The following is a 23,459-nucleotide window of genomic DNA, read 5'->3' as shown; positions in this document are numbered from 1 at the left end:
GTTTATTTATTTTTGAGACAGAGAGAGAGAGAGCATCAACAGGGGAGGGTCAGAGAGAGAGGGAGACACAGAATCTGAAACAGGCTCCAGGCTCTGAACTGTCAGCACAGAGCCCGACGCGGGGCTCGAACTCACGGACCGTGAGATCATGACCTGAGCCCAAGTCGGATGCCGAGCCACCCAGGCGCCCCCCAGCTGAGTCTTTTTAAATGATGTTGCATTCTCACAGCCCTTTTAGGTGATCTTCCATCCTTTTCTTTGTGATTTCCTCTTTTTTTGTTGTTTTTTGTTTGTTTTATCTTGAAGTAAAAGAAGAGGGCAGCTCATTGATTGAAGCAGTTCCCACTCACAAGGGGGAAAAGGCTGTTTTCTTTTATGTTCATGTTCCTAGAAGAAAGACCTCCAACCTGGGAGAATTCCATTTTCATCTTAAGATCTGGACACTCACTCTTTGTAGAGCTTGGATAGAAAGAAGCTTGTTTGTTTATTTTTAGTTTGAGAGATAGAATGGGGGAGGGACAGAGAGGGAAGGGGAGAGAGAATCTTAAGCAAGTTCCACGCCCAGCACAGAGCCCAATGTGGGACTCGATCCCACCAACCTGGGATCATGACTTCAGCTGAAATCAGGAGTTGGACACTCAACTGAAAGAGCCAAAAATTTTATTTTTAAGTAATCTCTACACCCAGCATGGGGCTCAAACTCCCAACCCCGAGATAAGAGTCGCATGCTCTTCTGACTGAGCCTGCCATATAGAAACTTAAAGATGGTTTGAAAGTGGAAAAATTACCATTATGGAGACATTTCAACTTCTTTCTTCTCTCAGATGATACGTTGCCCTGTAACCTTTTTAGAAACCAAACGAAACCACAACAACAACCAACCAACCGCAATTAAAAGGTCTGCTACAGGGCTGATGTAGTGTCTGGGAGGTAGCCCAGAACTTCTTTAACAGGGATTCTGTGGGACCATGGAGCATGGAATAGAACTTATTCACGTGTTTTCCTTTGTTCGCTTTTTGGTGACTAGTAAGAAAAAGTAAAAGCATTTCTTAGGTGCTAGGTCAAGTTCCCATTTCTGCTATGTTGGATGAAGAGGCTAAAGGCCTGTTTGTGCTGCCTACTTCTTGCCCAAATGGTCCGCAGTGAGCCAGAGGAGACTCTTCAGGAAGTTAATGAAAGGAGTTAAGGACAGTCCTGTTTAACAAGCTGAGGCAGTCCCCCTCTGTTTTACTTATTTAATGTTTATTTATTTTTGAGAGAGAGACAGAGTGTGAGTGGAGGAGGGGCAGAGAGAGAGGGAGATACAGAATTCGAAGCAAGCTCCAGGCTCCAAACTGTCGGCACAGAGCCCATTGCGGGGCTCGAACTCAGGAACCGTGAGATCATGACCTGAGCTGAAGTTGGACGCTTAACCGACTAAGCCACCCAGGTGCCCCATTCCCCCTTTGTTTTAGGAACATAGCTTACCTTGTACTCTGAATTTAGCTTTGGATTGGTTTTTTTCTTTTTTAATGAGTTGATTCTTTTGAAAATAACCTTTACTGAAGGATCTCTTCCCTTTTCAGTCCTCCCTTATGCCCCAACAGAAAGAGGGGTACTAAATTCTAAAAACAGAGCTCCAGTCCTAGTGAACTCTCACTTAGGCATGTAGTGTTTTGGAATTTGTACAGTACTGTTGCTTCAAATGATTTTTAGCACAATCAGCAATGCAATAGCTACAAGAAAAAGTGTATCTGGCCTTTTGGCAAAAGGAGGAAAGGTATGATCTTGCTCCTGGATTAGTTTATGTGTACATGTAATCTTTTTAGTTTGGAAAGTGCTTTCTTTGTAATATCATTGTAATTATGTGAGATTGTATGGTGAGTATTTAACACCAGTTTTATAGATGAGGGAAATGAGGCTTACTTATCTTGTTTTATCTTCAAAATAATGTGCAGAAAAACTAATCTTGTCAAACTTCATAGGTACTTAGTAGTGTAATTGGTTTTCTTTTTTCGAAGGCAGCATTGAACTTTATGTTGCAACTCAGCAATCTTATAGAAAGTTTTTCTTTTGGGGAGAAAAAAAATATCTCTAAACAAAGAAAACAGGCCAGCTATACTATTTACCTTTGTAGTGAGGGATAGTCTTGAATCTCAGACCTGTCTATATGGTTCTAAAGTATATCTTTAAAAATTCCTTTAGTACAGGTATTTAGGTGATAAACTCAGCTTTTGTTTATCTGAAATGTCTTTATTTCACCCCCTTTGTTAAGATTTTTTTCTCACCTAGATATAGAACTCTAGCTTAATAATTATTTTCTCTCAACATTTAGAAGGGAATTTTCCAGTTTTCTAGTTTCCCAGTACTGTTGTCTGTTGTTACATTGTAGATATTCTGTCTTCTGTGTGCTTTTTCCAGGAACCTTTGAAGTAGTGTGGTGAAAGGCTCCTTCTGCCTGTGGGCTCTCCTAGACTGGAGAGGTTGAAGTGCTTCCAAAAGACTAGGTGCTGGACAGATCTTACCAGCAGGGTTGAGTAGTTGATCAGTTTCCTCATTTGCTTTTCTCAGGGCCACTCAGAACTACTGACAGATTGGGATGGCCTGGGTACTCAACAACTGCCTCTCTGACCTTTTCTGTGCCTAACCAAGCCAAGCCCTGAAACCCAGATAATGGGAAAGAGCCTCTCCCCAGGGAATGCTATTAAAGCTATGGATGCAAGAAGCAGAGTTAAATCTGCTACTGCCTCCAGACTAGGAACTCTTTCAAAGCTGTGCAAGGCCTTTTACAACTTTTTTTTTTTTTTTTAATTTTTAAAATTTATGTCAGACTGTCCTTAGAGGCTAAGATGGAGACACAGAGAGAGAGGATGAGTCACTATAACTCCTTCTTGTTAATACATGGGAAGGAGGAATAACTGTTGCATAAGGTTTTGTGTTTTCTTTACAGAATGCATCGTGTCTTGTTCTTGCTGCTCGGCATGCCAGTGCGTCCCCTACGGTAAGGTTTGGAAAAGAGGACTGAGAATCACTGAGGCAATCTGATCCTGAGATTGAGGGGGCAGTAAGCGACCGTTGGTTGCCACCTAGCCTCTCATCATATCCTGAGTATCTCTGAGAGGTGTCCGTTGTTACTATTGTTGTAACTATTATTATTACTACTATTTTAAGAAATAATTTATTCAATAGTATAGCGAGGTGGGATATCAAATATGTTTGCCTAATTTCTTTTTTTAGTTGTGGTAAAATATATATAACAAAAATTTCCATTTTAATGATTTTTAAGTGTATAGGTTAGTGGCATTAAGTACAACTATTACTACTATCCATCTCCAGAACTTTTGCACCTTCCCAAATTGAAACTATGACCCAATAGTAAACTCCTCATTCCCTCCCTTTCTGCTTAATTCTTTTTCATCTGTGCCAGATTTCCCTGGCCGATAGAGAAAGCCAAATTCTAAAAAGATGTCTTAACATACCTATTTTGTAGGAAATCTAATCAATATTTTGACCATCACTTAGCCTTTCTACTTCTCTTTTTAGAATTTGAAAGACATATTGGCAGATCTGATACCCAAGGAGCAAGCCAGAGTAAAGACCTTCAGGCAGCAACATGGCAAGACAGTAGTGGGTCAAATCACTGTGGACATGGTAAGGATTGTGGGGTTTGGGCTGGAAAAGTAGCTCTGTAATATGCTTCAATGAAAATACCATTCTCTTCACTGACTATTCAGAAGCATTCTGTCCCATACATGGAAATGTTGGAGCTTATGATGTTCATTAGACATTAGACTGTTCTGGGGTGCCTCAGAACAGTGGCTCGGTCGGTTGAATGTCTTGACTCTTGATTTTGGCTCAGATCATGACCCTAGGGTCATGGGATCAAACCCCACGTTGGGCTCTGCACTGAGCATGGAGCCTGATTAAGATTCTGTCTTTTTCTTCCTCTCTGCCTCTCTTCTCCCTCTCCCCCGCTCATGCTCATTCTTTCTCTCTTAAAAAAAAGTTGGGGGGGAGCGCCTGGGTGGCTCAGTCGGTTGAGCGTCCAACTCCGGCTCAGGTCATGATCTCATGGTTCGTGAATTTGAGCCGCACATCAGGCTCTGTGCTGACAGCTCAGAGTCTGGAGCCTACTTTGGATTCTGTGTGTCTCTCTCTCTGCCCCTCCCCAGCTTGCACTCTCTCTCTCTCTCTCTCTCAAAAATAAATTTAAAAAAAATTAGACTCTTCTTTTCTATAAATTTAATAGTTAGCTTAACCTAATTTACCTACGAGAGGGATGAATGAAGTTTCTGTTCCTTTTCCCAACCCCTCAGCTTTTGGAGCAAGAGCTCTCTGTTAGAGTTAATGCTGTCCATGGGGTGCCTGGGTGGTTCAGTCAGTTGAGTGTCCAACTTCAGCTCAGGTCATGATCTCACAGCTCATGAGTTTGAGCCCCACATTGGGCTTTGTGCTGACAGCTCAGAGCCTGAAACCTGCTTCATATTCTGTCTCCATCTCTCTCTCTCTGCCCCTCCCCTGCTTGTGCTCCTGAGTGTGCTCTCTCTCTCTCAAATATAAATAAACATTAAAAAAAATTTAAGGAGGGTGGGGGAGGGAAAAGTGGGTGATGGGCATTGAAGAGGGCACTTGTTGGGATGAGCACTGGATGTTGTATGTAAGCCAATTTGACAAATTATATTAAATAAGTAAATAAACAAAAATTTAAAAGTTACAGTTAATGCCATCCTGACCATCCAATTATATGACAGCGCTAGCAGGCTCTCTAGAGTAACTTTAGGATGGCTTCTTCTCCAGCCCTAAGAGTCTGAGCAGCTCAAATGATAATTCCACAGCAGTGTTTAGCCTTTGGTCTCTATCTCCTTTCCCTGTTATAGAACTCATTCTGTTTACTTTGGTTGGTGAGAACGAGGGAGTAAGAGTAGGTAAACGAAAAATACAAGAAGAAAAGGAAACAAACAGAGGCAGACACATTAAATAAAGATAGCAATTTTTCAACTTAAGAATTTCATTTCTAATGTTAGCAGTCTTCCTTGCAAAGTCCCATTCTATAGTATGCTACCTCCTCAGGAATCTTCTTTCCACAGACCAAGTCTTGCAAATCAGAGAATAAATTTCCTCTTTCAGATCCCATGAAGCACTAACAAACTCTAGCTTGAATTATTCTGATTACTGGTTACATCTGTCTTTTTCTTTAGATGTATGGTGGCATGAGAGGCATGAAGGGATTGGTATATGAAACATCAGTTCTTGATCCTGATGAGGTAAGAGACCCTCATGTCAATCAGTAATAATCACTGAGTTTACTGACTATTGTGCACAGCATGGATTAGACCAGTGAGGGTAAGGAAAACAAAATAAAGCATCTGTCTTCATGTTTTGGAAGATGGAAAATAGGTTTATAGGGGATAACTGAAGAACAAGTATACCTATTTAATATATCAACGAGTAAAACTAAAAGTACCAAGCAGAATTAAGTTATGTGGAGATCTAAGCTTTAAAAATTCTATTCTAGGGCTGTCTGGGTAGCTCAGTCAGAAGAGTTTCCAACTCAATCTCACAGTCGTGAGTTCAAGCCCCACATTGGGCATGGAGCCTTTCTAACTTGTTGAAAGATCTGATAAGAGTGGGACTAGTCAATTATGTGACTTCTAGGGTAATAAACTTACGATTTGTACCTCTTACTCTTCTCCCTCCAGGGCATCCGTTTCCGAGGTTACAGTATCCCTGAATGCCAGAAACTGCTGCCCAAGGCTAAAGGGGGTGAAGAACCCCTGCCAGAGGGCTTATTTTGGTTGCTGGTAACTGGACAAATCCCAACAGAAGAACAGGTAAAACAGAAGGATGTTAGCCCTTCTCATTCTTCTCCTTCTTTGCCTTTCTCTAATCTCAGACACCTAATCCTGATCTGACTCTGGGTGGTATTTTTTAGGCATGTGTAGTGAGGGGAAGGAAGCAGATCAGACTTCTGCTGTATAAGTGGATTGGGTTGTATTCTCTTGGATTTTCTTTACTCAGATGTCACTGTCTTTTTATTTCTCTTCTTTTTCCTCGCATAGTGTTCTGACCAGTGTCTCCCTTACCACAGGTGTCTTGGCTTTCAAAAGAGTGGGCAAAGAGGGCAGCTCTACCTTCCCATGTGGTCACCATGCTAGACAACTTTCCCAACAATCTACATCCCATGTCTCAGCTCAGTGCAGCCATTACAGCCCTCAACAGTGAAAGCAACTTTGCCCGAGCATATGCAGAGGGTATCAACCGAACCAAGTACTGGGAGGTAGGAAATTCTGATGCAATGATTGATGTGTGATGGGGATTGAAAGGACTTAAGTATGAAGGAAGAAAAAGGAATGTTTAGGAGAATTACTTCTCTGAGTTACGCCAGAAACTCCTTTAATAAATTTTTATTTAAGCTTGTTTTTTTGTTTGTTTGTTTGTTTGTTTGTTTTTTCCAGTCCTTGGGATCGCAAAGGTAAATGGAACATGCTTTGTGTCACCAACGTTCTTGGTTTGGTTAAGGTCATATACATGTAAAAAAAACTACAATTCAGGAGGCACTTGGGTGGTGTCTGACTCTTAATCTCAGTTCAGGTCTTGATCTTGGGGTCGTGAGTTCAAATCCCACGTTGGGCTCTGTGCTGGGCATGAAGCCTGCTTAAAACAAAAACGAAAACTACAATTCAGTAATCTTACTGTAATGGAGAGATTACACAGGGCTGTTAGAACACTGAAAAGGATGTGACTTAATTGCAGGATCCCTGAGAAAGATTTCAGAGTAGTCTTACCCTAGCCACAAAAAGTCCCTTCCTGTTTTTAACTTCAAATAAGGAGAACCTTGAGAAGTTAGGTGAATGGAAACTAACTCAGTTCTAGAGTCTAGGAGGACAGTGCCAATCAGCCACTGTTCTGTACTGTCCCACTCAAGATACCTGTCAGGAGCAGAAGGGTCGTTAGTATCCTGGAAGTAGGATCCAGAAACAGATGCGCTTTATTTTCTGAAAATGAAATGTGATCCTAATAGTTTGAGCTAGTTGGAGTATAAGAAGACTGTTGTGCCTTGTCCCAACACATAGTACCTAATTCCTTCCATCCTCTTTCCAATACCCCACAGAGTACTCAGAAAAACTGGGTAAAGTACAAGTTATCTGGCTAAGTTTACAGTGGGACATCTCATTTTCTTTTATTTGGAGACAGGTATTGTAGGAACAGTTCCTTTCTGCAGAATAGCATGGTCCACTGGTCTGATGCAATTCCCTTGGGGTTTTGGCAAATCCTGCTTCATTTGGTTGGTCAATATTTACTCAATGCCAATTGCGTATAAAGAATTATGTTTGTTATTAGGGGAAAGGGGGAAGGAGAATTTTAAATTAGTTTGGTTAGCATTGAGAAGGAAGGTATAGGAATGATGGACAATATACACATTCACAAGCACTTAAAACATTTATAAATCCATATATCAGCAAGTTCAGAATGTTGTGTAATCTGAATATATTGCTTTCCATTTTCATGTATGTGTATATATGTATATTTTAATGTTTATTTATTTATTTGGAGAGAGATAGGAAGAGAGAATTCCAAGCAGAATGTCAGCGCAGAGCCCAATGCGGGTCTCAAACTCACAAACCATGAGATCATGATCTGAGCCAAAATCAAGAATCGGATGCTTAACCAACTGAGCCACCCAGGCACCCCTCCATTTTCTGTTTTAAATGCTTTTCAAGTAATGGTTATTTGTGTGGGTCATCATAACAGAAAAGGTTAAATCAAGACCAGTAGTTCTTCTACTTTAAAACTTATCTTTTAGGGGTGCCTGGGTGGCTCAGTTGGTTAAGCATCTGACTCTTGATTTTGACTCAGGTCATGATCTCGCAGTTTTGTGAGTTTGAGCCCCACGTTGGGCTCTGCACTGCCAGCTGGGAGCATGCTATCAAAAAAATAGCTTGTCTTTTAGAAATTGACTGCTCAGATGTGCCCGTTACTGTTTACAGTGCTGTTGTCTTGACTGTAATGAGAAGGGGAGAAAATAGCTTCTTCATGCTTTGCAATAGATGCCTAGGGTCGCCTGGGTGGCTCAGTCGGTTAGGCGGCTGACTTCGGCTCAGGTCATGATCTTGCGGTCTGTGGGTTCTAGCCCCGCGTCGGGCTCTGTGCTGACAGCTCAGAGCCTGGAGCCTGCTTCATATTCTGTGTCTCCCTCTCCCTGACCCTCCCCTGTTCATGCTCTGTCTCTCCCTGTCTCAAAAATAAATAAATGTTAAAAAAAAAATAAAAATAAAAAAAAATAGATGCCTATAAGATATTTCTGGTACATCAAAACATGCTTCATTGTTTCATACTGTCCATTATTGAATCATTAAAATGAATCTTGTATTCCTCTGCTTGCTGTTGCCTCCTTTTCAACATGTAGCCATTGATTGACTGTTCTGCCATAATTTCTTTGAGATTGTCATCTGAGGGTGGCTATCTTGAGGTAAACATGTTATATTTCAGGACTCTGCCAATCTTTGGGAGAATATTTATAAGCAATACTGATATATTTGTCACCCTTAGGATGTGTGTCTGGTAAGTTCACACTGCACAAAAATTAGCACCAGTAACGAGTTTAATAGAGCTTCATGCTCTTTTGCTGTTAGATCTTGTATCTCTCTCAAAAGTCAGACACACTATTTCTATTCAGTTCTCTGTCTTGGTTAATTTAACCATAGTCTACTTAAGTAGAAATGCACAGCATCATTCAACTGGTTATTTCTGTTTAAAAATGTATGTTGAGGGGCATCTAGGTGGCTCAGTCGGTTAAGCATCCGACTTCAGCTCAGGTCATGATCTCGTGGTTCACGAGTTGAGCCCCGCATAGGCTCTGTGTTGATAGCTTGGAGCCTGGAGCCTACCTTAGATTCTGTGTGTGTGTGTCTCTCTCTCTCTCTCTCTCTCTCTCTCTCTGCCCCCACCCTGCTCACACTCTGTCTCTCTCTGTCTCTCTCTCTTTCTCTCAAAAATAAAGATTAAAAAAATTTTTTTTCTTTTTTTTTTCTTTTTTTAATTTTTTTTTTAACATTTTATTTATTTTTGAGACAGGGAGAGACAGAGCATGAACAGGGGAGGGTCAGAGAGAGGGAGACACAGAATCTGAAACAGGCTCCAGGCTCTGAGCCGTCAGCACAGAGCCCGACGCGGGGCTCGAACTCACGGACCGTGAGATCATGACCTGGGCCGAAGTCGGCCGCTTAACTGACTGAGCCACCCAGGCGCCCCAAAGATTAAAAATTTTTTTTTTAATTTATGTTGTTTTTGTATGATCTGAGTTTTTACTAGAACCATCAGTTCATACTATTTTTTTGTTTTTTAACATATACCTCAAGTGGATGATCTACCGCCTGCAACATTTCTTCCGTAACAGAGATAAATAGTATAATCTATTGAATTGAAAAAGTTAGGTCTTTTTCTGAGTGACTTCACTTCACTCATGACCAGGAAATTACTGTGATGCAACCAGCTATTTAATTGTGAAGTAGTCTTAAGATGTTGTAAAATTTGCAAAGTAGTTGACCCATCAAATTTTGCTAGTAATGCCACCTTCTGTAAAGCCTATAAATGGTATACATAGGTTTTGAAGCTTTTATGATAAAATCATCTGAACACCTAATAACTCTTGAAAACATACCAAATAGTGTGCTTAAATGCTTTACATTCATTATCTGATTTAATCCTCAGAACAGCCCTATGAGGTAGATATTATTTGTTACTCTCATTTTACTGAATGGAAAAACAGGATTAAAGCTATGAAGTAGCTTACCCAATGCCATGCAGTTAATAAGTGATAGAGACCAGATTCAAACTTGAGTTTGCTTCAGTCTAGGGGCTCTTCACCATAAATACTGGCTCTCTTCTTTTTCTGTGTCATCTCAATAATGATTGATTGCTGGGGCACCTGGGTGGCTCAGTTAAGCATAAGACTCTTGATTTTGGCTCAGGTCCTGACACCTCGTTCATGAGATTGAGTCCTGAATTGAGCTCTGCACTGAGTGCAGAGCCTCCTTAGGATTCTCTCTCTCTCTCTCTCTCTCTCTCTCTCTCTCTCTCTCTCTCTCTCTCTCTCCCCCTCTGTCTTCTCTGCACACCCCTCCCCCACTCCTGCTATCTCTCTCTCTCTCTCTCCCTCTCTCTCTCTGTGTCACTCAAAATAAATAAATAAACTTAAAAAAAAAAATAATGATGATGATGATGATTGTTTGCTAACTACCTGACCAGGATTTTACTAGCCATAGAGATGCTGGCTCATGATGATGATGATGGTCATTTTTATAACCTTTATTCCAGATAGTTGTGATGTTGGCATATTTTAACATCTTTTTTCCAAGGCTTTATCAATGAAGAATGTGTTGGTACAAATACCTAAATAGCACCTCAATCTTAGCTTATTAAAGGAAAAATAACAGGAGTTCTCTGTAAGTTTTTGTTTTGTTTTGTTTTGTTTTGATCTCTTCTTGACTGTACAGCATTGACCACTATAAAAAGCAGGGTAAGGATCCCATATTGTCATGCCTGGTCTGTTACAGGTTGCTTTATAAACTCCATTCTCAGTAGTAGAAGATGACACAATCTCCTTTTATGTGGCTTCTTTTCGATGTGGCCATTCATACTTTCCAAATAGTTTTGCAAGTTAGTATACACACCACAGATAATAGTTTATCTAGCCCAGAATCCTGTTCTTGGCATTCTGCTAATCAGTCCAAGTCTCTTAAAACTGCATATGCTTGATGCAGGCTTCTGGAAGCAACTTACTTCCTTGGGGGAATGTAAATCTGCATGGAAGTATGGTTAATCATATGATTATCATGTAAGTAACCTCTTGAGAATTTGCAATTGTTAGCTGAGTGTTTCTTGTTTCAAGTAGCTTTTTAATTTTGGCAGTTTTCTTTTTGTAATACATTTTTTTAATTTATTTTTATTTATAAGTTTATTTTTGAGAGAGAGAGAGCGAGCGAGCAGGGGAGGGGCAGCGAGGGGGAGACAGAGAATCCCAAGCAGGCTCCACACTGTCAGCACAGAGTCTGATGCAGGGTTCGAACTCATGAACCATGAGATCATGACCTGAGCCAAAATCAAGAGTCAGATGCTTAACAAACTGAGCTACCAGGTGCCCCTAATTTTGGCAGTATTCTTATTGAATCTGGTAGCATTTACAAAATTCACTGAATGTGTGTGTGTGTGTGCACGTGCATATATTTTAGTTTACTTGATATTTGATACTTGAATAATACATGACACTATAGAGATTAACTCATTTAGGCTAGTTATTATAGATTTTGCTCTTTGAAGAAAACTACTGAAACCTTATGACTTCCTGCAGGAGCATTTAGCTAGTTAACTTGTATAGTAGCACCATGTAACAATATCAACCAATAAGTATTTATTTATTTATGTTTAATTTTTTTTTTTAAACGTTTATTTACTTTTGAGACAGAGAGAGACAGAGCATGAACGGGGGAGGGGCAGAGAAAGAGGGAGACACAGAATCGGCAGCAGGCTCCAGGCTCTGAGCCATCAGCCCAGAGCCTGACGCAGGGCTCAAACTCACGGACCGCGAGATCGCGAGATTGTGACCTGAGCTGAAGTCGGACGCTTAACCGACTGAGCCACCCAGGCGCCCCACAACCAATAAGTATTTAGTCCATGCTTTCTATATACCTGGAACTGTGGATGAAAGCAGATTTTTTTTTTAAGTTATTTATTTTTAATTTTTTTTTAAAATGTTTATTCATTTATGAGAGACAGCACAAGCGGCGTAGGGGCAGAGAGAGAGGGAAACACAGAATTGAAGCAGGCTCCAGGCTCTGAGCTGTCAGCACAAGCCCGATGCAGGGCTCGAACTCACAAGCTGTGAAATCATGACCTGAGCCAAAGCTGGACGTCCAACCGACTGAGCCACCCAGGCGCCCCTTTAAGTTACTTAAAAAAAAGAAAACAAAATACCAAAACCCTGTCTTATCTCTAAGGAACTTAAAATTCCCTTTGAGAAGATAAAATTGACACACAAGAAAGGTGCCTGAATGGCTCAGTTGGTAAAGCATCTAGACTTTTGATTTTGGCTCAGGTCATGATCTCATGGTTTGTGACTTGGAGCTTCTCGTCTGCGCTGACAGTGCAGAGCCTGCTTGGGGTTCTGTCTCTCTCTTTCAATGTCTTTCCCCCATGTGCTCTCTCTTTTTCCTCTCTCTCAAAATAAATAAACATTTTTTAGAAATAATACAGAAGAGTTGAGCAAGCTATTAACATCACAAAAAGAGGCAACCAGATTATGTTTCTCTTTCTTAAGATTTTATTTTTAAGTAATTTCTGTATCCAACATGGGTCTTGAACTTATAACCCCAAGATCAAGAGTCTTATGCTCTACCCAGTGAGCCAGCCAGGCACCCCCCGTGTTTCCTTTTTTTTTCTTCTTCTATGTTTCTCTTAATAAATGAACACAACACTATTTATCAGGTAGTCTTTTTTTTTTTTAAGTTTAAATTTCAGTTAGTTAACATGCAGTGTAATATTAGTTTCAGATTATAATATAGTGATTCAACACTTCTATACATCACCTGGTGCTCATTTGAGTAGTCTTGCTAAAAAAAAAAAAAAATTGAACTGGAATCTACTCAAGCCTTTAGATCCATCAGTTTTATACAAAATACAATCGACAGAGGAACATGTTAAATGACATCACAGGTATATAACCAGCAAAATCTAAACTGGGAAATTCTCCAAAAGAAGTGATCCGATTTTCCACAAATAAATTGCAAAGTGAAAAAGGTGGGGGGTACACTACACCTAGATGGTACGTCCAACTCTTGATTTCGTCTCAGGTCATGATCCCAGTGTTGTGGGATCAAGTCCTGTGGTAGGCTCCGCGCTGATCATGGAGCCTGCTTAAGATTTTCTTTCTTTCCCTCCTCCCCCTGCCCCCCACTTGCTCTCTCTCTAAAAAATAAAATATAAAAAAAGATTTTTTTAAAAAAGGAAAGCATGACAGGGAACTTAACATTGATTAAAAGAGACTTCAGAGACAAACAATTGCAACGTGGGTTTTTCTGTCCTGAATCAAACACATGAGGTGGGGGGCTTTATTATCAGGGAAATTTGAATACTGAGTAGATATTTAATGATTTTGAGGATTTATTAATTTTTTTCCCTTTGGGATAATGGTTTTGTGATTTTGTTTTTATCAACAGCCTTTATCTTTTAGAGATATATGCTTAAACGTTTACATGTTGGAATATATGTCTGGAATTCATTCAAAATAACTTGGGAGGTGAGAGGAGAAAGTAAGGGTGTAGATGAAACAAGAGTGTCCATGAATTAATAATTGTTTAAGCTGCATGATGCTTATTAGCTGAGTGGGTAACTTTGTGCATGTAACTTAACCTGGCCAAGCCCCAATTTCTTGATTTATAAAATGAGGGATATATTACCTTACAGGACTGTTGTGAGGGTAAAAAAAATGCAAATAATATATCACAGTGCCTGTTAGTAAGTGCTTAAAAATGGAAGCCTTTATTATTAACTAACAATTGAATGCTACTCTTTGACCCTTAGCATATATGGTGAATTTTCTTTGAAAGATGGAACAGAATTAATTTCTAAAACCTAGTATCTTAGCACATTCATTGAGTGCAAAGTCAGGTAGTGGGAAAGATCATGGTTAAACATAAAAGCGTTCAAAATCTGACTTTGGCATTTAACTGAATGCTCTGAGCTTGTTTACTCACTTATAAAATGGAGGTCATTACGTACTTGGTAGAGTGGCAAAAATTAGAAATAACATTTTGTTTTGTTTTGTTTTAGAGTGTGTGTGAGTGGGGGAGGGGTAGAGAGAGAGAATCTCAAGCAGGCTCCATGCTTAGAGAGGAGCCTGATTTGGGACTCGATCCCATGACCCTGGGACCATGACCTGAGCTGAAATCAAGTCAGATGCTTAACTGATTTTGCCACCCACGCACCCCAAAAATAATGTTTTAATATACACAAGATATTATGTGTAAATCACTTAGTGCAGAGCCTGGGTCATAAAAGTTATTTAGTTAAATGGTTATTGTTGTTAACCTCCATATATAACCACTGAGCATCAACCAAATAGCCCAATCCATGGAGGACAAACAGCATCCTTGCCTAATTCTTCTTTGTTGATAAATCTTTTTCTTTCTTTTTTTTCCTCTCCATTTTCCTCTTATCAGTTGATTTATGAAGATTGTATGGATCTTATCGCAAAGCTACCTTGTGTTGCAGCAAAGATCTACCGGAATCTCTATCGGGAGGGCAGCAGTATCGGGGCCATTGACTCTAAGCTGGACTGGTCCCATAATTTCACCAACATGTTAGGCTATACTGATGCTCAGTTCACTGAGCTCATGCGCTTGTACCTCACCATCCACAGGTAAGCTAGACCCAGCAACCATAGCTCCTTGCCTGGATTGGTAGAAAATTTTAAGAAAAGCTCCTGAACAATCTCTTCTGGGAACAGGCAGTAGGCAACAAGGAAATGGAAACATGGCACATAAGACAAGAGAGGAATCTAGTAAAGGAAATCCAGAGGTATAGGGAAATAATCATAACCTTTCTAAGAACAAAGTAATGTTTCTAAGAAGCTGGGGAAAAGTACTAATTGCTCACAGTAGGTGATCTTTCAGCTTTCCAGGAGCTCCCTCTTCTGGCCATTCCTATTAAAGCTGGAGTGAGCGTCCAGGAGCTTGGCACACAGACAGGCATCATCAACCAGTAACCTCTCCAGCCCTGTGGATTAGTGAACAAAGGCTGGTAATGAGATTGGGACATCTCTTACAAGAGCTTATGTATAACTGACTGGCCATAGGCTAGTGTGAGCCCATAACTAGGCTAGCATGTGATAAGAGAACAGCAAGGTCTATGTTTTCATAGTCTGCCCCTTTTTCTCCTCTCTTGCCTTGATTCTCCTTTCTTACTTCCCCACAGTGACCATGAGGGAGGCAATGTAAGTGCCCATACCAGCCACTTGGTGGGCAGTGCCCTTTCAGACCCCTACCTGTCCTTTGCAGCAGCCATGAACGGGCTAGCAGGGCCCCTACATGGTTTGGCAAATCAGGTAAGACTATTCCTTTTCTTTTCCTGCTTCATGTTTTTCTTATTCTCATGCTTTTCTTCTGATCTTGCCTTTCCCTCCTGGCATATGTGTTGACACTATCTTATTCCCCAAACCTTACCCATAGGAAGTACTTGTTTGGCTGACACAACTACAAAAAGAAGTTGGCAAAGATGTGTCAGATGAGAAGTTACGAGACTACATATGGAACACACTCAACTCAGGACGGGTAAGCAGAGATGCTTAGCAACTAGGAAAGAAGCCAAGACCCAAGTTGTGCAATTTAGAAGAATTAAAGAGAATAGAATGAGAGAGGTCCCTGTGTTAGAGAAGGAAATTCTCTCCCTGCCCCATCTTCTGTTTATCTAGCCTGAAGAATTTAGAAAAGAAGAATTTCTACTTGAGAATACAGCTGGCTTTTTTACCCTCCCTCTTTACAGGTTGTCCCAGGCTATGGCCATGCAGTACTAAGGAAGACTGATCCACGATATACCTGTCAGCGAGAGTTTGCTCTTAAACACCTGCCTCATGACTCCATGTTTAAGCTTGTTGCTCAGCTGTACAAGATTGTGCCCAATGTCCTGTTAGAGCAGGGCAAGGCCAAAAATCCTTGGCCCAATGTAGATGCTCACAGTGGGGTGCTGCTCCAGGTGAGTCTTCCCTTCCCTGCTCTCCCTTTAATTTGTGCCAAACCCTAATGTTCTCTGCCATGCAAAAAATCAACTTCCTAGTCAGAGCAACTCATACCTCCTTCTTTACCCTTTTGATAAAGTTGCCTGTGGCAGAGGGCAGGTACAGGCAGAAGGAAAGGGGTGCTGTCTTTTCAAAATCCCAATTACTGTACTTTTCCCGGTGCATTTATTTTCTTAAAGTTTTTCTTAATGTTTGTTTATTTTTGAAAAAGAGAGCAAGCGAGCCAGGGAAGGGCAGAGAGAGAGGGAGACAGGATCCGAAGCGGGCTCTGCAGAGAAGCTGATGTGGGACTCGAACTTACAACTGTGAGATTGTGACCTGAGCTGAAACCAAGAGTTGGATGCTTAACTGACTGAGCCACCTGGACACCCCTCCTAGTGTTATTTCTATTTGAGGCTGACTCAGTTAAGGTCTCTGCCCCTGGACTTAATGCATGCTATTACCTCAGAGCCTTTAACAAAATTTTTTTCTCTTTTATCTTACAGTACTACGGCATGACAGAGATGAATTACTACACAGTCCTGTTTGGGGTGTCACGGGCACTGGGCGTACTGGCACAGCTCATTTGGAGCCGAGCCCTAGGCTTCCCACTAGAGAGGCCCAAGTCAATGAGCACGGATGGTCTGATGAAGTTTGTGGACTCTAAGTCAGGGTAAAACTGGAGACTGGGGGGAAACTAACTACCAGAAAGTGAGGGAGCTTTAAAAAAAAGTATAATTTTGTTTTGTTTCAGGGGGCTTTTTAAGATTTAAGATTAAATTGTATCTGAGGCACTGATAATAAGTTTGAAGTTAAAATAGAAATTAAGACTTTAAAAGATAAAAAGTAACCCCTTCTTCCCTAATCAGTTCCTTTTTCCTGCCTGGTGAGTTGCCCATCAACTGTAGGGTGACCAGGACTAATGCATGTGGTATGGGTTAGGTTTGGGCCCCCCCTCCCACCACCACCACCACCACCACCACCACCACCACCACCACCGCCTCTAGAGTGAGAATCTGACTCTTCTTTACCTGGGTCAAAGCTGGTTGCAGAGAATCTGCAGTGACTTTAGAACTTTTGGTTCTACTCAGCCCAGCCCTCCATAGGCCAGCAAATCGGGACTCTGCCCCTTCTGTTCCCATAGGAATCATGTTGGATTATCAGTTCTGTGAAGCCTCATTGCTCTCTCCCATGCACACAGACACTTCCTACCAAGACCTGTTGGGTTAGGCAGACCTCTTTGGCATTTTTTTTATGCTACCAGGTGACCATAAAGGCCATGGCATTTGTTGTGACTGGCACCCAATGTTTGATTTTTATCTTTTAAAATTATCCTATGAAAATTAAGATCTGGGAGTGTTCTATTACTCACTGCTTTAATATTCCCCTCCTTCCAGATTGTCTATACCTGCTGTACCTCAAGCTGAGGGTGCTGTGGACTCCCCCCACCCTTCCCCCCTGCCCCTTACTAGAGGTCTTTACTAGGCCTCTTCCAGCAGGTTGTATATGCCACTGTCTAAGCTGTGGTCCTTCCCAGTCATTTGGCTTTATCAGTGCTTAACATGTACTAAACTTTTTAGTCCTGTGGAACACAAGCCACTACCCTCTGATCTTTTTCTTCTACTTTATTTTAATATGCTATGGGCCATTGAATAAGGACTTGGGAATAACCAGCATGCTATCTTCATAGTCTGGTTCCAGGGATATGGGTACTTCTTAGCAGGGAAATTATTTAAGATTGGATGTGGTTTCCTTTGAATATCAGGTCTTGGGGCTGAGAACAAAAGTAATAGGCCTCCCTCTTCCCCTGCTACAAGAAAATATCCCTTTATTTATCAAGATCCTTATCTGGCCCCTTCCTCAAGAGCTCACAGTACAGTATTTTTTAGAAGCCCCATTTGCACAGGTTTCAGTGACTCAGAATGCTCTACTGCCTTTTCTTTAAGAAAGGATTGAAATACACTCCTACAGTGCCCCCTTCCTTCCTCGCAACTCCTGCCTGTGTTTGTGTGGAACCCTAATCCCCAGAACCACGCTGAGATGGACACATTGTCTGTAAACCCCCGGGTAACTGTCAAGTCATGATCCAGACTTCAGGTTGTTCTGTATAAAATGCAAAATAAATGTTTTTATTAACAATGCTTGAGCCTGCTATTAAATAAGACCTGGAAGAATCTCTGTTATAAAGTAAGGAATCTGGCTAGCAAGATCCTGGACTAAGTGTGTTTTAAGTTGTCCTGTGCATCCCTTTATCTCTAGGTGGTTTTGACATTTATTTACCCTAATAAGACAGGATACCTGAAATTTCCAAAGGAGATTTCTTTCCTCAAGATTAGAAGTCCTTCTTTAAATTTTTTTTTTTTCAACGTTTTTTATTTTATTTTTGGGACAGAGAGAGACAGAGCATGAACGGGGGAGGGGCAGAGAGAGAGGGAGACACAGAATCGGAAACAGGCTCCAGGCTCCGAGCCATCAGCCCAGAGCCTGACGCGGGGCTCGAACTCACGGACCGTGAGATCGTGACCTGGCTGAAGTCGGACGCTTAACCGACTGCGCCACCCAGGCGCCCCAAGATTAGAAGTCCTTCTTAATTTTGTTGTAAGAGAAAACACTCAAGGACCGTAGCTGAGACCTCAAAACTGCTTATGCGCCTAATCCAAGGAAACTAGTCCAGCCCATTGGGCGAAAGGAACATACCATACCAAGGGCAAATAGAGGAGGACTGCTGGCTCTGGACCTGAGCCTCTAGAGGGCTCTGGTATTGTGTGGAATGCCTATTCTTTGCAGGGACCTTAAGGAGGTCCTCAAAATAAGCGGTCCTGAGGACATCAGCTGTATGGTAGATCTGAGACCAGATTAATCTGTTCTGAGACTCCTGCAACTGACCTTCTGAAAAAGTCTATAAATAGGCAAGGGAGTGGGTACTAGGTCCTGGCTTGTAGAATGTGCTACTATAGTTAGCAGGGACACTATGTCCAAGAGGCCTTCTTGCACCTTTACTCCCCTGAGGAAGGAAGCCATGACTTTCTTCTACTATGCTATATCCACACTGTGCCCCCAAGAAATGATATAAAAAAGCCAAATTCACACTGTCACAATTAATTTATTGAAATTTTATAAAAACTCAGGCCAAGTAGAAGAATAAGGTACAACCCAAGAGTACAATTCTCTTCAGTGCTTTTTTTCTCCTTGCCCCTGTGACACTGATGTTAAGACAGCTTTGTGCTCTCCACTAACCAGGCAGCATGGAAATATTTTTAAAAGTGAGATCATATGGATTTCAATCTGGGGCCAGATCTCAGGCATTTCCTGAAGCATCTTAGGTGGGCAACAATTATTGACCACCCAGTACCTCTGTCAGAGGAAAAAGCTTGGTTTATACAATCCTTAGAAAAGTTGCTATCTTACTCTGGTCAGACACTAAGTTATGTTGACAGGGTCCAAAAAGAACCACACAGTCCTGAATATAATTCACTATGAGAAGACTGCAGACATCAGGCATATGGGGCTCTCAAGGTGAGCCTGACCATCTCCTAGGCATGTCTTCTTTCTGTACCCCCCTACCTTTGTGCCCCAGCATTTGTAGCCAGCTTAGAGCCCAATTTCTGGGGAATTGAGAAGGAAAACATTATAAACACAGACTCTTCTCTTAGATTGGATCAGGAGCCAAATGAAATAAATAAGAGAATTGGATTGGGAGGGAGAGTAGAGGAGAGGCCAGGAACAATCCTTTGCCTCAAGTCTGGTGCACCTCATGGAACATCAGTTCACGGGGGATGGCTGTTTCTGGACCAAACTTGGTGGCTGCCCGACGCTCGAAGGCAGCAACATTCTGTTTGACAACCTCATCAAAAAACATGGTGGCCAGCTGGGAGTGCAGCAGAGAACGAAATTCAAAGGAAATCTGGGAATGGGTAAGAGACAGTCAGAAACTATTCAAGACCATGTTGGATAGTCCCTGGCCAAATGCAAGGATACTATTCAGTGCCTTTTCTTCCCCTCCCCATCTAGTTCTTAGATCCCTTCAAAAGCCCTTACTTACGACTGAGGACAGAGTATGTTTGATGTAAGCTCAGACCTATGGAAAAGTGTCACTGACTTAGGAAATGCTAAGTGCTAGCTTTACTTAATAACTGTCATTGTACCTCCACTCTGCTCCCACAACCCTATGCTACACAGCCTCCTGACTCACCGAAAAGTCCACAGTGCAAGTTCGTGGGTAGGCAGGAATACCCGGACTGAATCGCCAAATGGTCTCTAAGTGGTTGAAGAGCTTGCCATCAGTGCAAACAGCCTAAAAGGACAGTCGGGTAGTTAAACAATATTAAAATGGAATAAAACCTATACTAGGTATAGGAGCCTATAAGAAAGAAATGAAAGATATTTTCCTTTCCTTCGAATGTTTTATTAGGGAAGTATTTGACACATGGAGATAAAATCATTACAAAGAGGGCCAAAATAGCCCTTAAATGCAAAAATGCTAGAGAACACAAAACTTTTGCTGATTAATCCCTCCTCCCAGCGCCTCACCTTGACCATGTGAGGTTTGACCATGGAAACAGCAGACGTGTAACGTTCCACAATAGGTGGAAACCCAACCTCTAACTGGGCCTTCAGGTGACCTTTGCGGCTAGATACCACCAAAGACTTCTTACACCAGGGCACAAACTCACGATACTCCTGGACATTGGACACCACTTCGTACATCTCCTGCATTGAGTACCTAGGAGAAGGAATCACAGAGAGAGGCCAAGGAACTGCCAGCTGGGTCAAGTTCCTCCTTGCCCTGGGTACCTTCCCCCCAGTACCTTTGCCCACTAACTATTCATCATCAGGAACTAGAGATCCCAAAACCTGGATTTATGACTTCCCAAAAGCAAACAAATTTCCATGATGTCAACGTTACCTTATATTTTGTAGTTCACAGAATGCTATTGCATTTACTATTTTGATCTTAAGAGGGACTATCTAGGGGCACCAGGGTGGTGCAGTAAGCTAAGCGTCCGACTCGATCTTGGTTCAGGTCATGATCTCACAGTGTGTGGGTTCGAGCCCCACATCAAACTCTGCACTGATGACGCAGAGCCTGCTTGGGATTCTGTCTCTCCCCTCTACCCCTCCCTAGCTTGTTCTGTTCTCAAACCTTAAAAATTAAAAAAAAAAAAAAAAAAAAGACTATCTAGGGGGAACACCGGCTGTCCATTTTACTAGTGATCCCACAAGAACTCAGATCCTAGTTCTATAACTTTCTAACAAAGTAGCCCTAGGTACAGATGGAGCCCAGGGAAGAGAATCCTGCTTGGGATTCTCTCTGCCTCTCCTCCATTCGCGCGCTCGCTCGCTTTCTCTCAAAATAAAAAACTTTTTAAGTTAAATAATAAAAGGTCAGCAGAGAAATAATACCCTGTTGTCTTATATTGCCCAGTTCTAGTCACATTTCACTTAATGGACATGCCCAGCAACCAAGAAGGGGGAAATGAAAGTTGGAAGGCTGGGAGGGAAGGATAAATGATTAGCAATAATAGCTGGGGAGAGGGATGGCCAGGGATGAATCTTGTCCACTACTGCTACCCTTACATTCTAGCCTAGGTTTGATCATTTGTTTGGAGGGGAAGGCAATGTGGAGGGATGCTGGACAGGGGAGGATGCTCACCCCATGATCCTACGTTCCGAGTAAGCTTTTCGCTTGTTAGTGAAGGGGGCAGCAAAGCCCATGAAGGAACGCCTGGGAGGTAAGCCAGCCTCAGCCACCAAGACCTGGGCAGCCCGGGGCAAGAAGAGGCTGCAGGACATCAGAAATCTAAGGATAAAAGGAAAGGGAGACAACGTCATGATTCTTTGTGTTCCTCAACCATTCCCAGGTGAAGGGGAAGTGCGGTGCATCCCAGAGGAAGGTCGTCCAGACAAGTTTTTCCCCCAGCACCTGCTGCAGCCCGCCAGGCACCCTGGCCAGGCAGTCACGAGTGCGAAAGGTCGAGGGCAGTTGAGGACAGTGCCGAGAGAGGAGATGGGAAAAAGTGGGGTGCGTGCGAAGCGCAGTTGCCTTTAAGCGTGGGCTATGCTACTGCTAAAAGCTACGGCTCTCACAAAGTATCATAGTCTCCGGGGCGTCACCAAGCCCGGTGTTGCCAGGGCGCGAGCGAGAGGCAAGTAGTGATTGGGAACCCGCCCCGGGGACTCCCCTTTGCGAATAACTTGCAAAAACCTTCCCCAAAGTTCTACATTAGACTCCTAGGTGGACCGCTGCCGCGCCACCCGACGCCAGGCCTGCATCCCAGAAGCGCAACCCTCCAAGGTGCAAATTCGGGGCCCTACAAGACCCTCTTTACACCCGCGCAGACGCCCTCACCTCCCTCTCACCTCATTGGTCGCGGCCGTCGCGGAGGGCCGGGGGGCGGAGCCGGGAGCGCGCCTGGGAGGAGCGCGAAGCCGCAGCAGCGCTGGGCCGCCGCGCGCGTCCCGGCTGGGAGCCGCCGCGCGCCCGCCGAGGCCATGCGCGCGACCCTCCCTTATTCTCAGCTCTGACAACCGCTGCGCCTTCCTCGCTCGGGAGGAAAAGCGGCAGGAAGCGGCCGCCGGGCGGGTTCAGGGTCCCCGAGCGCAGGAGCTGCCCGGGGCTGCGGCTCCTCTCGCCCCTGCTCCCGCCCGGGCGGCCGGGTAGGCTAGAACTGAAGCCGCGACCGCTGCTCCCGCAGCTCCCAGTACCCTCACGTCACGCCGTTGCCATGACTCGGAACCGGGAGAGGGAGGAAGGAAGGGGACAACGCGGCCTTTCGGGAGATGTAGTTTCACACCTCTAGCGAGAAAGGGCGCAGGGATAAGTGTTTGAGAATCTGCAGAGATGTCCAGGAGGAACGAGGTCGTCAGGCAAACTACTTGGCGAGTCTGTCTGTGGTCACGGAACTGATAATACATTAAGCACAGAAGCGACTTCGTGGGCGTGTCGATGGCAGATATGTCGATCTTCTGAACATCTCTTTTAGAGCCTTTATTATAGTCTTTCTTGTTCATAGTTAGAAGTCCTATTCATCTTTGTAGCCGCTAGTGCCTAGTACTATGCTGTACATCTTTGAGAAAGGAAATTAATCTTCCAAGCCCTGGGCTAAGACTTTGTATAGTTTTCTCTTTTAATATTTATAGGAAGAAGTCAGGGTTGAAAGAACCAGACTTAATTTTAGGGGAGAAAAACGCCTTTGTCTGGAAGTGTGCATGTGTTGAAGGATGAGGCTTCATGGGTAGGCACGCAGGCAAAGAAATGTCACTATACTGCTATATATACTATACAGTAGGGGGGGAAATGCTCTTGATAAAAGTGGGAAGAACAAAAGGAAAATTAAAAAAAGAGAGAGAGTGGATCTAAGTGGGTACAAAAGCCATTGAAATTCTCCCACGGTGGAGTAGAGGAATGGTGTTTTAAGAATGGTGGTGCCTGGAGCACCTGGGTGGCTCAGTCCGTTAAGCATCCTACTCTTAATTTCGCTCAGGTCAGGATCTCACCGTTGGTGAGATGGTTCCAGAGATGGATCCTGGTGTCGAACTCCACATCAGGCTCTGCTCTGACAATGCGGAGCCTGCTTGGGATTCCCTCTCTCTCTCAAAGTAAAAAAAAAAAAAAAAAAAAAAAAAAAAAAAGAATGGTGGTGCCTGCTGTTGCATTTAGAGATGTTTTTGCTATTACACTGCAAGCCCTTCCTCTGCTTTTGTTCTAAAT

At 42.8% G+C, this 23,459-nt stretch overlaps 2 protein-coding genes across 5 annotated transcripts in view; one reads left to right on the top strand and one right to left on the bottom strand.

Moving 5' to 3' along the window:
* Positions 1-17,889, top strand: part of CS (citrate synthase) — a 31,784-nt gene extending 13,895 nt beyond the window's left edge. For both annotated transcript variants that reach the window (XM_042992541.1, XM_007081499.3), the window contains exons 2-11: positions 2,930-2,980; positions 3,523-3,630; positions 5,178-5,243; positions 5,679-5,810; positions 6,068-6,256; positions 14,196-14,395; positions 14,950-15,079; positions 15,204-15,305; positions 15,517-15,726; positions 16,255-17,889. In XM_042992541.1, the coding sequence (XP_042848475.1) occupies positions 2,930-2,980; positions 3,523-3,630; positions 5,178-5,243; positions 5,679-5,810; positions 6,068-6,256; positions 14,196-14,395; positions 14,950-15,079; positions 15,204-15,305; positions 15,517-15,726; positions 16,255-16,425 (1,359 nt within the window). In that variant the 3' untranslated portion in view covers positions 16,426-17,889. The remainder of the gene's footprint in view (positions 1-2,929; positions 2,981-3,522; positions 3,631-5,177; positions 5,244-5,678; positions 5,811-6,067; positions 6,257-14,195; positions 14,396-14,949; positions 15,080-15,203; positions 15,306-15,516; positions 15,727-16,254) is intronic.
* On the bottom strand, positions 14,286-22,401 carry COQ10A (coenzyme Q10A). Of its 3 annotated transcripts, none has more exons than XM_042992542.1 (5): positions 22,109-22,401; positions 21,402-21,548; positions 20,279-20,471; positions 19,941-20,042; positions 14,286-14,751 (listed from the first exon to the last, which is right to left on the bottom strand). In XM_042992542.1, the coding sequence occupies exons 1-5, from the start codon at positions 22,240-22,242 to the stop codon at positions 14,620-14,622; spliced, it is 708 nt and encodes a 235-aa protein (XP_042848476.1). In that variant the 5' UTR covers positions 22,243-22,401; the 3' UTR covers positions 14,286-14,619. The 3 variants fall into 3 exon arrangements, with proteins under 3 accessions (XP_042848476.1, XP_007081653.2, XP_042848477.1); XM_007081591.2 differs by lacking the exon at positions 14,286-14,751 and adding an exon at positions 18,839-19,652; XM_042992543.1 differs by lacking the exons at positions 14,286-14,751; positions 22,109-22,401 and adding exons at positions 18,839-19,652; positions 21,954-22,044.
* Between the last annotated feature and the right edge of the window lie 1,058 nt (positions 22,402-23,459).

Source organism: Panthera tigris, chromosome B4 (assembly GCF_018350195.1).
Source record: "Panthera tigris isolate Pti1 chromosome B4, P.tigris_Pti1_mat1.1, whole genome shotgun sequence".
Taxonomy (NCBI): domain Eukaryota; kingdom Metazoa; phylum Chordata; class Mammalia; order Carnivora; family Felidae; genus Panthera; species Panthera tigris.
Note: the sequence above shows the minus strand (reverse complement) of the source record. Positions and strands in the feature narration are given on the sequence as shown.

What these genes read in the sequence shown, in the direction of transcription:
- COQ10A (XM_007081591.2), bottom strand. Translation starts at nt 22,242, where the DNA reads ATGGCCTCGGCGGGCGCGCGGCGGCTCCCAGCCGGGACGCGCGCGGCG. An exon ending in TCAAACCTCACATGGTCAAG is followed by an intron (nt 20,043 to 20,278) that starts GTGAGGCGCTGG and finishes CTGTCCTTTTAG; the next exon opens with GCTGTTTGCACTGATGGCAA. An exon ending in CTTGCACTGTGGACTTTTCG is followed by an intron (nt 19,653 to 19,940) that starts GTGAGTCAGGAG and finishes ACCCATTCCCAG; the next exon opens with ATTTCCTTTGAATTTCGTTC.